General features: G+C 42.5%; 1 protein-coding gene across 1 annotated transcript in view; it reads right to left on the minus strand.

The window, feature by feature from the left end:
* The window catches only part of APLF (aprataxin and PNKP like factor), a 275,492-nt gene that overhangs the window by 86,405 nt on the left and 172,780 nt on the right, over positions 1 to 16,307 (minus strand). The window contains exon 7 of the mRNA XM_088477484.1: positions 8,936 to 9,237. Within this exon, the coding sequence (XP_088333610.1) occupies positions 8,936 to 9,237 (302 nt within the window). The remainder of the gene's footprint in view (positions 1 to 8,935; positions 9,238 to 16,307) is intronic.

The raw sequence follows: 16,307 nt of genomic DNA on the forward strand, positions 1-16,307 counted from the left end.
GTCAACTTAGGTAGATTTACCTTTGAGATTTGCATTTGACTTTGCCTCCTCCTCTTCCAAAGTTGAGGCAATTTGTAACAGTATTTCCTTCAATTTCTTTGCTAAAACCCCACCTCCCCTACCATCTGTACCTCCCAGCCACCCCACCTTGAGCTCCTTCAGTCCCACCACAGGCGACGAGGTCCACTCCCTCATCTTGTTCTCTCCCCCTCCTCCTGCCCCCTTGACCCCCTCCCTTCTCGCCTTCTACGCTCCCTCTCCTCTACCGTCTGCTCTCACCTTGCTCACCTTTTCAACTTATCTCTCTCCACAAGCATCTTTCCCTCATCATTCAAACATGCTCTTGTCACACCTATTCTTAAAAAACCCTACCTCGACCCGTCCTCACCTGCCAATTACCGCCCCAATTCTCTTCTCCCTTTTGCCTCCAAGCTACTTGAGCGGCTTGTCTACAGTCGCATCACCAGCTATCTCTCTGACAACTCCATCCTTGATCCTCTTCAATCTGGCTTTCGCCAACTTCACTCCACTGAAACTGCCCTGGCCAAAGTCACCAATGACCTGCCTGCAGCCAAATCCAGGGGCCACTTCTCTCTGCTCATCCTCCTGGACCTCTCTGCAGCCTTCGACACCGTGGATCATACTCTCCTCCTCTGCACCCTTCAGACATTTGGCATCTCTAACACTGTCCATGCCTGGTTCACTTCTTATCTCACCAACTGCTCCTTCTCTCTGTCTGCCTCCGGCGCCACCTCCCCCCCCTACCACCCTTCCCATTGGTGTCCCGCAGGGTTCTGTCCTGGGCCCACTCCTCTTCTCCCTGTACACCTCTACAGTAGGAGAACTCATCAGCTCCTTCGGCCTCCAGTACCACCTCTATGCCGATAACATGCAACTATACCTCTCTTCTCCTAAACTCTCCCCTTATGTCCTCTCTCAGGTATCCAGCTGCCTCTCCGCCATCTCTTCCTGGACATCTGAGCGCTCTCTGAAGCTCAACCATGGACAAAACCAAACTCATAATTTTTCCCCCTAATAGTCTCTCCACTCCAGCCAATCTCGCTATCACTGTTGACACCCAACTTCGCTGTTTTGGTGTCACCCTTAACTCCACTCTCTCCTTCACCCCCCACATTCAATCTCATTGCTCGCATTAGGCCTTTCCTCTCCCAGAATGCTACCAAACTGATTACTCATTCACTAATTATTTCTCGCCTTGACTACTGCAACCTTCTCCTTACTGGCCTCCCACATTGCCATCGTGCCAACCTCCAGTCTGTTCTCAATGCTGCAGCTAGTCTTATCTTCTTCTCCCACCATTACACTTCTGCTGCTCCCCTCTGCCAAAACCTGCACTGGCTCCCATTCCCCTACAGAATCCCCTTCAAACTCCTCACCTTCACATACAAGGCCCTCTCTAACTCTACTGCTCCCTACATCTCCAACCTCATCTCCTTATATACTCCCTCCCGCTCACTCCGGTCTGCCAATGACTGTTACCTCTCCTCCACCCTGGTTACTTCATTTCATGCTCGTATCCAAGATTTTGCCCGTGCAGCACCCCTCCACTGGAATGAGCTCCCTTGCTCGATCAGGCTCTCTCCGACCTTGCAGAGCTTCAAACGTGCACTGAAAAAGCACCTGTTCATCAAATCATACCCTTCCACCACATAACCATGTTACTGGGTCTCGGTACCTCCCGCCTCAGCCATCTCTACCTTGCTTACTTCCTGCACTCAGGTCCCCCTCTACACAGTCACACCTCATGTCATCTGTCCGTCCTCCTCCCCAATGTCTCACAGCCTTCTTCTCTAGCACTTCTATGACAGCCTTCACCTTCAGAGCTGTACTGTGTATGGAGAATTGTGTTGCTAATGGTTACTTGTGTTCTATTTATATTTTGGTTACTGTATTGTAATGTAATGTTCTGTGTACCTATTTACTGTATGTACGGCACTGCGGACCACTTGTGGCACCCTATAAATAAAATGTAATAATAATAATAATTTATTTTCGCAACAAATTTAGTTATTTCTTCTGTAGTAGGTTGAGGGACATTTGAATCTACTTTTAGATTAAAAAGATTTATATAGTATTCTGCGAAGGAGTTCGAGATCTCTAGGTTTGTTAACTTAGCACTTGCTGTATTATAAAGAGCAGCAACTGAGTTTCTCATCCTCCTACCTGTAATTTACCTGGCTAACAAACATGATACTTTGAAAGCTTCTGTGTAATATCTCTGGTTCATCTTATCCATATTCCTTATATTCTGTTTAATACTGTATGTTTCTAAATCTCCTCTTATTTTATTTAGTTTATTATTAAGAGCAACATTCTTATGGTTTATTTTATGTTGCTGCTCCAGAATTCTAATTTGATTTTCTAAGTCCACCTAAACCTCTGCCTCCTGTTTTTTTTAAATTTTGAATTCATTTTAATCATATTATCTCTGAGTACAGCTTTTAAAGCACACCAAAGATTTACAGGGTTTGTTTCTTCAGATGAATTATATCTCAAAAACTCATCCAATGACTCTTTAATACTTTGTTTTGTTTCTATATTTAGAACTAAATACCTCGGAAGCCTCCATATTCTGGGAGTCCATCTTTCAATAACCCATGTAACAATTACCAGTACATGATCTGACCAAGTCTTTGACTGAATTTCTGTCTTCTTAACTTGCTGAAGAGTGTTTTTATCTGTAAGTGATAAATCTATTCGTGAATATGATCTCTAGACATTTGAAAAAATAGTATAATCTCTACCTAATGGGTGTTTTATCTCCAAATGTCATAGAGTTCAAATTCCTCAAATAAAATGTTTAACTTTTTTGAAAGACCAAACACTGATTGAGAAATTTTTAGATTTAAAGAGCCTGACTTATCCATATATGGATCTAAGATAGCGTTAAAATCTCCCAAAACTGAGAAAGAGCCCTTGTTAACTTTTGAATCTCCTTCAAAAAAGATTTTAGAAATAAATGCAAGTGATTTGGGGCATAGACAGATGCAAGGGTAATCTCTTTTCCATTTAATGACCCCGTCACAATGGTATATCTCCCATTTTTATCTGAGATTTGTGATTTAAATTAAAAATTAATATTACAGGTAAACAGGAGTGCTACTCCCCTCTTCTTACACAGCGCTTTTGAACATATACATTTTTATATATTTGTTACCTACGAAAGAGGGAGGTGCTCCCCTTGAAAAGTGTGTTTTCTCAACTGCTACTACATCTATTTTCTGGGTATAAAAGTATCTTAATTCCCTTTTGCATTTTTTGTGGAGAGTTCAAACCTTTTGCATTAATTGTCATGATTTTTAACATCTTAAAGGTTCTACTTTCTGGTTATCTCTCACTTCTTCTTTTGCCGCTCTTCCCGGCAAGGTACTAATGACAGGCGTCGAAATCCCGACGCCTGTCATTAGACCTACGCCGGGAGCCCGACGCTCCCAACGAAAGTAAGCCGGGCGCGGTCAGCCGCGGGGCAGGAGGGTTAGGTTTTAGGGCTCCAAGGGGGACTTAGGGTTCCGCACAACCCGGGAGGGTTGTGTGTTAGGCTAGGGGAAGGGGGGTTTGGGTTAGGCACCCCCAGGGGGAGGTTAGGGGTAGGCAACCCCCCCAAGAAAATTAGGGTTAGGCTGTGGGAAAAGGGGGGTTAGGGTTAGGCACTTGGGGGGGGGGAGGTTAGGGTTAGGCACCCCTAAGGGAGGGTTAGGGTTGGGGGCAGGAGTAAGGTTAGCAATACTTACCTTAATTAACAATCAGGATCTTCACCCCTGCCGGGCTGCCGCTGTCGGGATTAGAACCGCCGGCCAAGTGGCCAATACATACTGATTCCCCTTTAGATACTGACACCTTTGCTTTCTGATGTTTCAATGTACACTAACTTTGTCTAATGCACAAATTCATTAAAAATATTGTATAAAATTTATCTTCAGGCTGTGTGTATAAGCTGTTTATGTAACAAATTAATTTTGTGCATGTAAGCAAACTGATGCAAAAAATTATAAAAAAATATTGTTTAAAATTATCTTCAGGCTAGGTGTATAAGGTATATATGAAACATAAATGCAGTCTGTATTTAGATTTGGGTCCCTTTCCCAAGATATCGCATTATGATATGCAAATATTCAAAAATACGGAAAAAAAACACGCATTTTGGATATGGGAGATGCAACCTGTACATAAAACCAATTTATTTTAAAAAAGCAAATAGAATTGTCACTTTTAAATTGGTAGCTGTAATCATGAGAAAGTACATATAACAGATATAATTGTCATCTAGCTGCAATTGTAATGGATATATAATAGGGGACAATGGGAGTCTGAGAAACGCTTGTAACTTTGAATACATTTGCTACTTGTAGTTCAAGGGTGCAAAATATCACCTATGACTTCAACAATGCCCTTCAGGAAAATGATTAGTTCTATAATATCAGGACTCCAGCTGAATAAGTTGCAATTTGCTCCTTTGAACGGTGATTAGCAAATACATCTAAACGTGCTTGGTTGAGATTTGTTGATATATCTCTGATATTAATAGTCTTACAAGTTGAGTCTCCCATATCCAAAATGCTTGGGACTAGGGGTATTTTGGATATCGGAATATTCCGTATTTTCGAATAATTGCATACCATAATGAAATATAATGAAATATCTTAGGAATGGGAACTAAATCTAAGCACAGAATGCATTTATGTGTTATATACATGTTATACACACAGCCTGCAGGTAATTTTATACAATATTTTCAATAAATTTTGTGGCTCAAACAAAGTTTGTGTACATACATGAAATTCATTTATGTTTCATATACACCTTATACACACAGCCTGCAGGTCATTTTATACAATGGCCCTCATTCAGAGCCGTACGCTCTGAGCAGAGCGCACGCTCTGAATGAGGGCCGGGCTCCATTTTCATGGAGCGTCCTCCTGGACGCTCGTATAGCTGTGGGTCACCACCCACAGGCTATACGAGCGTGCTTTTTGATGGCCGCGATGGTCGAGACCATCGCGACCATCGAAATTGCGAGCCGGAGCCTGCGGTTGAGGTTTTCAACCGCAAGCTCCGGAGTGATTTTGGCTCTATCAGAGCCAAAATCACTCCCACTGACATCACTAGTGATGTCAGTGGGCCGGCTTCTGACGGGAGGCGTTCCCGTGGGAACGCCCCCGTCAGGGAGGCACGCCCCCGGCACGCCCACCAAAGGGGGCGTGCTGTCAATCAACATTGACAGCACGCCCCCTTTGATCGGACACAACGAGCGAAGGACTTTCCTTCGCTCGTCGCGCCTGGCGCATGCGCACGACGGAGCTCCCTCCGTCGTGTGCATGCTCAGTGCATAACATCGACCCACTTGCGAGCGGACAGCCGCTCGCGAGTGGGTCTGAATCAGGCCCAATATTTGTAATAATTCTGTGCCTTAAACAAAGTTTGTGTACATTGAACCATCAAAAAGCAAAGGTTTCACTATCTCAGTCATGCTAAAACAATTCCATATTTCGGAATATTCCGTATTTTGGAATATTTGGATATGGGAGACTCAACCTGTATTATTATACTGTATAATAAGTTATGCTGCAGTTGGGTTTTAATGACCAATGTAAAAGTTACATCACGGCACTCCTTTTTATTTACATTTTATATTATTTTTGCTTCTTGGATGTGTCACCTCCATGATTAATTTTTTTATCTGAGCAGAGACTCGTGCATGTAACGAGCTGCCAGGCTTTTCCTTTCCATTTTGCTTCACTGTGGTCACTCTTAGGGGCTGGTTCTGACAGGGGTAGATGTACTAAGCCTTGGAGAGAGATAAAGTACCAACCAATCAGTTCTTAACTGTCTTTTTCAAACACAGCCTGTAAAGTGACAGTTACAGATGTGTCCACATACATCTATTCTCCATGCGCTGCAAGTCACGCCGCACATAACACAGGAGCTCTGTGTACCTTGGTAGCACCGAGCGTCTTTCGTGCGACTTTTTACCTTCACAGCAATGAGAATAGCTAGCACAAGCAGCTTCTGCTGATTGAAATGATATGCAGCATGCCTATGTTCTGTGTGCGACTGCGCTATGTTATAGTGCCAGCGGCTGTAACACTAACGTAGCATTTCACATGCAGATACACCCGCAGATGCACAGAGAATCTAGGCATGCTGTATATCATTTTAATCAGCAGAAGCTGCTTGTGCTAGCTATTCACATCACTGTGTGAAAAAGAAGCATTTGAAGGTACAAAGTCGTACAAAAAGACGCTCAGCGCTACAGTCACGCCATGACATGGCGCAACTAGAAGGGCTGTTTAACGCGCAAGGAGGCTAGATGTATGAGGACACATCTGTAGTAGCTGGAGCTTTATCTCCCCCATACACGCTTCTGCCATCGCTTTAGCGTCTTATGATGTAGTCACATATGTGACTTTACGCTAATGTACATGTCACCCCTTTTCTTGGTGCACAACAAGCGTGCGTCTGAATGTGCAAGGACTGCGGCACCCACTTTGAGCCTCTTTAGACGCTGAAATCCTGCTTGGTGTGTCTTTAGAAAACTTGCACCAGCCCTATGCTACTGTAGGTGTACAACCTCTGTCACAGTATGGCCTCAAATGTGAGCTAGTAAGCGCCTGAGTTCCAAAACAGCTCAGCGACTTGCCCGCGACACTCCCATAACATTCCTAGAAGACGGTACATCTCCGTGCCTGTGCATAGCCATCTCCCAGTCACTGCTCAGCACATTTCACACACTGTGCGCCTCAATCGCTACTGTGATTTCTGCGCATGTGCAGGAGCAAAGAAAATCGCTGGACTCCATGAGCATCAAGATTGGGTGTGACTCAGAATCAGGCCCTTGGGGGGGAAGCCAATTAGCCTTGCGGTAATTACTTGCAGCGAACGATTCAAAGAGCGGGGTTCACCCCAAAGAGTTATACCTTTCCTTGCTGCTTCAAGAGCTGAGAGATAAAGGCCGCGATAAAAGGCACCTGTGGGGGCTAGCGCACTGGGAAACCCATTGTTTCCGCAATTTACGTGGTATCAATGCGTTAGCGCGCGCTAACCCTGGGTTAAAGCAGGGTCAATTCACCCACAATGTTTTTGCATATTTTCCAGTACAATATATTGCTTTTGTATAATAATTCTAATGTTTATTATCGTTAGCCACACATATAATAGCATTACCTTCCAGTTGGATATTAATCTACCATGATATGACATAATGTTTATAGTTTGAAAGAAAAATGCTGACCAGTCATATTTTATATAGTCAACCTTGCTGTAAAAATCAATACAATCAAATTCTGACTCTGCAGACATAGAATTATTATGATCACAGAAATCCAATATTTATAGAGTTCTCCCTCCCTACCACACACACATATATATGAATCTTCAATACAATCTAGGCACATCAGTAAACAGCAAGAAAATGAGACACTTGTCTCCCTAAGCCTTGCTGTGATTGGCCCTCCTGAATGGTCAGAGGTCTGGAAAACAAGGATTTGAATAAGTAAGATAAATAGATGATCCTATTATTATTATTTTTACATTTTATTTATAAAGGCGCCACAAGTGGTCTGCAGCACTGTAATTATGGCAGCAATAGGACAGAACAGGGTACACAGAACATTACAATACAGTAACTGAAACATAAACAGAGCGCAAGTAACAATCAGCACCACAATTCTCAGTAAACAGTACAGCTGGGAAGGTGAAGCTGTTATAGAAGTGCTAGAGAAGAGGGCTTTGAGGACAGGAGGGAGGAGGACCCTGCTCCTAGGAGTTTACAATCTAGGGGAGAAAAGACACAGACAGATGACATGAGACCTGAGTGCAGGAAGTAGGTGATGTAGAGATGGCTAAGTTAGGAGGGTGGGGTGAGCAGCCTGGTGACAGGGTTATGTGATGAAAGGGTATGCTTTGATGAACAGGTGGGTTTTCAGGGGACGTTTGAAGCTATGCTAGGTCGGGGAGAGCCTGATCGAGCGGGGGAGCTGACACCAGTGAAGGGGGTCCGCACATGCAAAATCTTGGATACGATCATGAGATGCAGTAACCAGGGCAGAGGAGGGGCAATGGTCATTGGCCGACCGGGGAGGGCAGGAGGTAGTATGTAAGGAGATGAGGTAGGAGATGTAGGGAGCAGTTGAGTTAGAGAGGGCCTTGTATGGGAGGGTGAGGAGTTTGAAGAGGATTCTGTAGGGGAATGGAGCCAGTGCAGGTTCCTGCATATCAAACAGATAAGAAATCAAGAAACACAAAAGCAATGTATGTCCTAGTGAACAAAAATCAGGACCGTAACTAGGGATGAGTGAGTGGTGACATTGCACAGGGCGCAGTGCCTGGGGGAAGCATCCTCGCTGCCCAACAGCAGCTGCATGTGGCTTGAAGGGTGTCTGGAATGGTACCCTGCAGCCAGTAGCAAAACAGCCTAGAGCATCCAAGGGAAGATCCAGGAAGGACCCTGCAGCCTGTGCAGCTGGCAAGAGCATCTTTAGGATGCTCCGGACAGTGCTCTATTTCCTACAGCCAGCAGCCCAGTCCCCTAGGCATGACGTCATATGTTTAGGGGAAGAATAGAGCCCTGTTCCAGCCTTGACAAAAATAGATGTATATAATATAATTTGCCAAAAAAAGAACTATGGTTACGTAAACAAAACAAAAAAAACATGACTGCTGTTGGCTTTGTAACTGGATAGCTGCTAATGTGTTAAAGTAATTGCCCTTGAAACCCAAAATCAAATTATAATATCTATGTAAATATAATATCTATGATATGATATATATTTTGGTTTTAACATTAAACATAGAAACGTAAGTTAACTCAATTCCATATCTATGTGGCATTAAAATATATTTTCTCTTTATAGCACAACTTGCTTCATACTACTGGTATTTAATTTATAAATTAAAATAAAAGTTTAATTAGACTTACCTATAGCACTTTTCTGCATACATACAAGGGGTTCTGGTCTTTGGGGTTTGCTGAGAGATCGGAGGCGATCCTGGACTTAGGCTGAGGTCATCATTACCAGTTGCTTTGGAGTTGGAAGGCACTTGGTGCTTAGCAGACGGACTGTTCGTACCGATTGTTGGAACTGGTGGAGATAATTCAGGAGTGTCGTCACAAATGTCTGCTTCCATATCTGCCTCTTCTTTGTCTATCACACTAAACTTATGTGAGATTTCCAAGTCACCTCTTCCAGGCAAACTACCAGATGATGTTCCAGGTGAGACCTTTGAATATACAATAACTACAGTAAATATGTATGATTCACACAGCAAATCTGTACAGTCCGTGGTGTATTGCAGCACTCAGTATGGGATGCGGTCATAATCCCCATGTGTGGGAAGCCAGAGCTTAGAATGCTGGTGTAAAAATCACAACACTTGTCAGAATCCTGGCTGCCGGCATCCCGACCGCCAGCATCTCAACAGTAAGTACTGGGGTTAGGGGGAGGGTTAGGCATTAAGGGGGAAGGGGTTAGATTAAAGGTGCGTGGGGGAGGTGGTTAGGTTTAGGCACTAGGGGAGGTGGTTAGGTTTAGGCAGCTAGGAGGGAAGTTTAGGGGTAGGGAGAGTTAGGATACTGACCAATAGGTGTCGGAATCCTAACCCTGTCGGGATGGCGGCATCGGGATTCTGACCGCCGGGATCCTGTACCCCAACCCTTAATAATTCATGTTTTTTTTAGGGATGTGCAGGCTCGGATAGGTTCGAGTTTGCACGCAGAGTTCGGATTTTTCCCTCCAAAAATCGGGTCTCAGAAAGAGGCAAAATGTCATCTTTCATGGACAAACATCATCTTCCATGGACAAAAGTCCATGGACGATGATGTTTGTCCATGAAAGATGACGTTTTGCCTCTTTCTGAGACCTGGTTTTTGGAGGGAAAAATCCGAACTCGGCGTGCAAGCTCGAACCTATCCAAGCCTGCACATCCCTGTTTTTTTTGCAAGGTTGCAACCTGTCATGGTCACAAGCAAGCTTACCCACACACAAACTACTCTGTTTAATCTAGAGCAGTGTTTCTCAAACTCGGTCCTCATGAAACCCCAACAGTGCATGTTTTCCAGATCATCTAGCTGGAGCACAGGTGTGTTAATTGTCTAACACAATAGATCTACAGGTGGCAGTAACTATTTCTGAGGATACCTTGAACACGCACACTGTTGGGGTTCCCATGAGGACAGAGATTAAAGCTGACCATACACCAGACCAAACTTTCCTCCAACCATCCAACTAGTTGGTTGGTTTGAATGAAAATCCAGTAATGTATGGGAGCAAATGACAATCAGCAATTGGCTCCCAAACATCGGAAAGCGAACGAAAGCTGTTTTTCACACAAGTTGTTTAAATCATACAAATATAGAAATGTTACCAGCGCTAGAAACATAAATACACTGAAGGTGGTCCTTAGGGAATACCAAGGTGCTCATTAGACTTTATGGTTCAGCAGATATGAAACAAAATAAAAAAAATCTACTAAGAGACTATTTTTTATTATTGATAAAGCAATTATTGTTTTTGCATTGCTTAAGTAAGATTAGGTAGGCTCTCTGTAGGAAAGTGTTATTTACTATTCTGTCTTTAATGCTTGCTCACTTCAGCACACTGCTTTTTAGCTCTTTGTTCACAATAAATTATATACATCTTCCAAGAATGAGACTGAAGTTGTCCCACACATCGGCATACCTTGCCATTTCACCACATGTGTATAACCAAATCGGGCAAAATCTACCTATCAGAAGATGATTGACAATAGCCTATTACAGCCCGTGTACAATCATCTTCCTGCTGTATTTTGTACCTCATAATGATACCCTTGATTTTAAGGGGATCATTGAATTGAGAATTGTGGGCGCTTTCACTGTGGTATCTAACTGTGGTATCGTTTATACGGTCATTTTAACAGATATTTAACTACAAGTGGCAATACTCTGTTGCCTATCAAATCATACAAAAAAGCAACAAAATTATTTGATACAATTATTTCATTTTGGAAAATATTATTTCACTATCTAAAGCTTGCTTTCAATTAGAAACATTTTCTCAGAGTGCTTTGCTACCAAACAGCATATAAATCACTAGCCATAAAGGCTTGCTTTCAGGTATAAAAAAATCATGCTGAAAGTGTCATGTCAATGAAATACCAAGACTAGAAATAAAAAGCCAAAAACATCACCGACTACCAGCACATCATTTTACCATCAACACGTTTTCAACTTAAGTACTTAGCGTTAACAAGCTCACTTTCTATGGTTACCAACAAAAAACAAAGAGAGGAACATTTTACAAACTTTATAAATCTGTGGAATTAAATATGGTATTATTCAAATTTGGGAAACACAAATTATTCCCAAAAGCAATAAGGTACATAAATAGATCAAGTGACAAAACGTAAAACCATAGTACAGCGATTTAATGAAACCAGTTACAGGAGGGGGGTTGACCTTCCCATATTTCAAAAATACTCATACAAGCCGTGCAATCAAATCATATTATATCCTGGCATTATAATACAGAAATGGGTAGATGTTAAAGGTGACAGAATAATTACAAAATAACTGCATAAGCTTTCTATTGTAGTTATCAAAATGTTACATGCCTGCCTCTGCCAATGTGGTGTCCAGTATTCAATTGATCTGTTTGGGACATTACTAATAATCAAATGAGTTTTGCAGAATTCCTTAACTCCTGATTTAGAAACTCGCTACTTCCATTAGGAAATATTTGCCCACGATGAAATCACTTCTGCCAACAAATGTATTTTATTTGAGGTGTCCTAGTTGTATTGCTTTGCATAGGGGCCCTGTCAGGGGAGTGTCCAACGTGACCAGCAGCGCTATACAGACTGGTGGCAGCAGTGCCTTCACCCACCACTCACACCAATGTCACTGTGTGCCCTGTGCACAGATTGCTATGTAGCCTATCCTATTCACCCACCACTCACACCAATGTCACTGTGTGCCCTGTGCACAGAATGCTATGTAGCCTATCCTATTCACCCACCACTCACACCAATGTCACTGTGTGCCCTGTGCACAGACTGCCATGTAACCTATCCTATTCATCCACCACTCACACCAAAGTCACTGTGTGCTCTGTGCACAGACAGCTATGTAGCCTATCCTATTCACCCACCACTCACACCAATGTCACTGTGTGCCCTGTGCACAGACTGCTATGTAACCTATCCTATTCACCCACCACTCACACCAATGTCACTGTGTGCCCTGTGCACAGACTGCTATGTAACCTATCCTATTCACCCACCACTCACACCAATGTCACTGTGTGCCCTGTGCACAGACTGCTATGTAGCCTCTCCTATTCATCCACCACTCACAACAATGTCACTGTGTGCCCTGTGCACAGACTGCTATGTAGCCTATCCTATTCACCCACCACTCACACCAATGTCACTGTGTGCCCTGTGCACAGACTGCTATGTAACCTATCCTATTCACCCACCACTCACACCAATGTCACTGCGTGCCCTGTGCAGACTGCTATGTAACCTATCCTATTCACCCACCACTCACACCAATGTCACTGTGTGCCCTGTGCACAGACTGCTATGTAGCCTATCCTATTCATCCACCACTCACACCAATGTCACTGTGTGCCCTGTGTACAGACTGCTATGTAGCCTATCCTATTCAAGTGACTGCGGGCCCAAAGCTTCACTCCCCCACCCCTTACCGGTCGTGTGCATGATGCCTCAACTATTTCTCGCATTGATGAGGTCAATAAGTTTTATTTTTGTTATTGCTCAGCTTTAACTTGATGGATCAAGATGAAACAAAGTGCAAGTTGTTTCTAGGAGTTTCCACTACAAAATGTTTAGTTTTTGTGCTAACTTGGAACAAACAGACAGACACAATGTTCTTATTATATTAGCATTGATTTTCACAGAATTGGGCCAGTAAAGGAAATTACTCATTTATACATGTTTCAGAAGAATCTTATCCTCATTTACAGAGATGCTAGAAAAATACACATTACTTTCAGAAATAACAAATTTGCAGTCTCATACAATCACAACTAATCTCACTTAAGGAGCATACACACGAGGCGATATCTTTGAACGATAACGTGAATGAATGACCAATGAAGCACACTCCCGCTGGACGATAACGATATCTTTGGTCGTCCATTCATGCAGGACAATTTGGATGATTTCATCACGATTTGCATGTTCAGAGATGTGGCAGGATAACTTCACTGAAAGATATCTTTCAGTGTGTACACCCAATATCGTTTGTCCTGCACTACAGGGAAATCGTTCAGCGATATCGTTGGTTGTGCAGGTCGTCTCGTGTGTACCCAGCATTAGGCTTTGGTGATCGAAGGAACATGTACGCTCGTCTACATACTGCGCAGAAAAGATGGGAATAACCTCAACTATTTATCATGTCGTTTTAGCCATAGATTGTCATTATTAAGAAGAACACAAGGAAAAGAAATTTGAGATTCACCGTGGATGATGAGGAATGATCAATCAAAAATCAAAGAAATGCAAAGTATCTATAAATACAGCAATCTAGAAGAATGCGGCCAAATACATATTCTGTTTCCTGCTACATTCCATTTAGTTCTTCCTCAATCCACCAAACCATGCTGATGAAACTGTGGCAAGCAGGATAGTTATAGTTACTAATGATGGGATTGTCCAATCATTTCTCAATTGTGGCTTAATATTCAAACAAACTCTATCATGTCTTGAGGGCAAGCATACTGTATTTAAAATTAGATATGACGTTGATCAATTAAGGTCCTGTGTCCCCGCTACCAAATCCCATCTTAAACATAGGTTAGGTGGACACAGGAGAACACATACAGTAGGGCTCAATCCTATTAGGTGCGAGTCAGGTCCTGCAAGCCATTCTCACAGCGAACTCAAACTGCAAATTACATTTGTAATTCAATTCCAAGCTAGCATTGATTTTTTACAGGAATTTTTACTTTTTTTTGTGCATACCCGCTGTGAAAAAGTAGGGAAAAATCTTTATTTTAAGGTAAAAAATGTTGGGACACAGTTATGGTACACCCCTCCCAATGACTAATCACGCACTTGGAGCGGGGTTAAATAGCATAATTTGTCCAATAAACACATATGTCAGTTTTCAGGTGAATTTTTTTTAAACGCTCATTAGTAGGTTAAATGATGTGGGACAGGTATGTGGAGTTGTAAATGATGTGGAACAGGTATGTGAAAGGTGTAAATGATGTGGGGCAGGTATGTGAAAGGTGTAAATGATGTGGGACAGGTATGTGAAAGGTGTAAATTATGTGGGACAGGTATGTGGAGGTGTAAATGATGTGGGACAGGTATGTGGTGTAAATGATGTAGGACAGGTATGTGGAGGTGTAAATGATGTGGGGCAGGTATGTGAAAGGTGTAAATTATGTGGGACAGGTATGTGGAGGTGTAAATGATGTGGGACAGGTATGTAGTGGTGTAAATGATGTGGGACAGGTATGTGGAGGTGTAAATGATGTGGGACAGGTATGTGGAGGTGTAAATTATGTGGGACAGGTATGTGAAAGGTGTAAATGATGTGGGACAGGTATGTGGTGTAAATGATGTAGGACAGGTATGTGGAGGTGTAAAGGATATGGGACAGGTATGTGGAGGTGTAAATGATGTGGGACAGGTGGAGGTATAAATGATGTGGGACAGGTATGTGGAGGTGTAAATGATGTGGGACAGGTATGTAAAGGTGTAAATGATGTAGGACAGGTATGTGGAAGTGTAAATGAAGTGGGACAGGTATGTGGAGGTGTAAAGGATATGGGACAGGTGTGTGGAGGTGTAAAGGATGTGGGACAGGTATGTGGAGGTGTAAAGGATGTGGGACAGGTATGTGGAGGTGTAAATGATGTGGGACAGGTATGTGGAGGTGTAAATGATGTGGGGAGGTATGTGGAGGTGTAAATTATGTGGGACAGGTATGTGGAGATGTAAATGATGTGGGACAGGTATGTAGAGGTGTAAATGATGTGGGACAGGTATGTGGAGGTGTAAATGATGTGGGACAGGTATGTGGAGGTGTAAATGATGTAGGACAGGTACGTGGAGGTGTAAATGATGTGGGACAGGTATGTGGAGATGTAAATGATGTGGGGCAGGTATGTGGAGGTGTAAATTATGTGGGACAGGTATGTGAAAGGTGTAAATGATGTGGGACAGGTATGTGGAGGTGTAAATGATGTGGGACAGGTATGTGGTGTAAATGATGTAGGACAGGTATGTGAAAGGTGTAAATGATGTGAGACAGGTATGTGGAGATGTAAATGATGTGGGACAGGTATGTGAAAGGTGTAAATGATGTGGGACAGGTATGTGGAGATGTCAATGATGTGGGAAAGGTATGTGAAAGGTGTAAATGATGTGGGACAGGTATGTGGAGATGTCAATGATGTGGGAAAGGTATGTGAAAGGTGTAAATGATGTGGGACAGGTATGTGGAGATGTAAATGATGTAGGAGAGGTATGTGAAAGGTGTAAATGATGTGGGACAGGTATGTGGAGGTGTATATAATGTGGGACAGGTATGTAGTGGTGTAAAGGATATGGGACAGGTATGTGAAAGGTGTTGCAGTGATAGGAGAGGAGTTTCTGAACTTGCAAACAAAAGATAAAAGTACACACAGACATCTTCTGAGGAAGCTGTAGAATATTATAGTTGGAGAAATGTGTTAAGTGTTTTGCCCCTTGCGATTCTGTACTATGGCACGGATCTGCAGCATAATACTCAAAGATTCTCCACTTTGTAGCTAAGGATTTGTCTCTCTAGGAGCGGTGAGCTACTACTGCGAATTACATTTAAGAGAGACTTTTCGCTTCTACCTATATATGGTGGTAGAGCACTAAAATTTAAATTGGAAAATAATAAGGGATTGAGGGGATGCTTTTAATAAGCAAAATAACCTTTTATATATTCCTCTCTCCCTGATATCAAGTGCTACAGATACTAGCACACTAACCATTTCTAACATTGTGTCACGTTTACTTCTAACCAACTGGAGTTGTTTGAATCAGTTACATATTATCTAATGTCTAAATGAGGATAAAGTGGATGCTTTGTTTTTCTCCCAGTTGTTATGCCAATTATTTGGAAGGAAAGCATTTGAACTAATGTGGATACATTAACAAGTCGTGGCTATTTTTGGATGAATGAACTCACACCTTATGCTAATTACCACTCGGATTTTCCACATTACGCACTAATAATTTGGCACAAGATTTTAGTGATTTAACCATTTAATTGAGCATGTCTTTTTAATAAGTGATGTCTGTTA

This window comes from Taudactylus pleione, unplaced genomic scaffold, assembly GCF_031769625.1.
Source record: "Taudactylus pleione unplaced genomic scaffold, aTauple2 ptg000201l, whole genome shotgun sequence".
In the NCBI taxonomy this organism is placed as follows: Eukaryota; Metazoa; Chordata; class Amphibia; order Anura; family Myobatrachidae; genus Taudactylus; species Taudactylus pleione.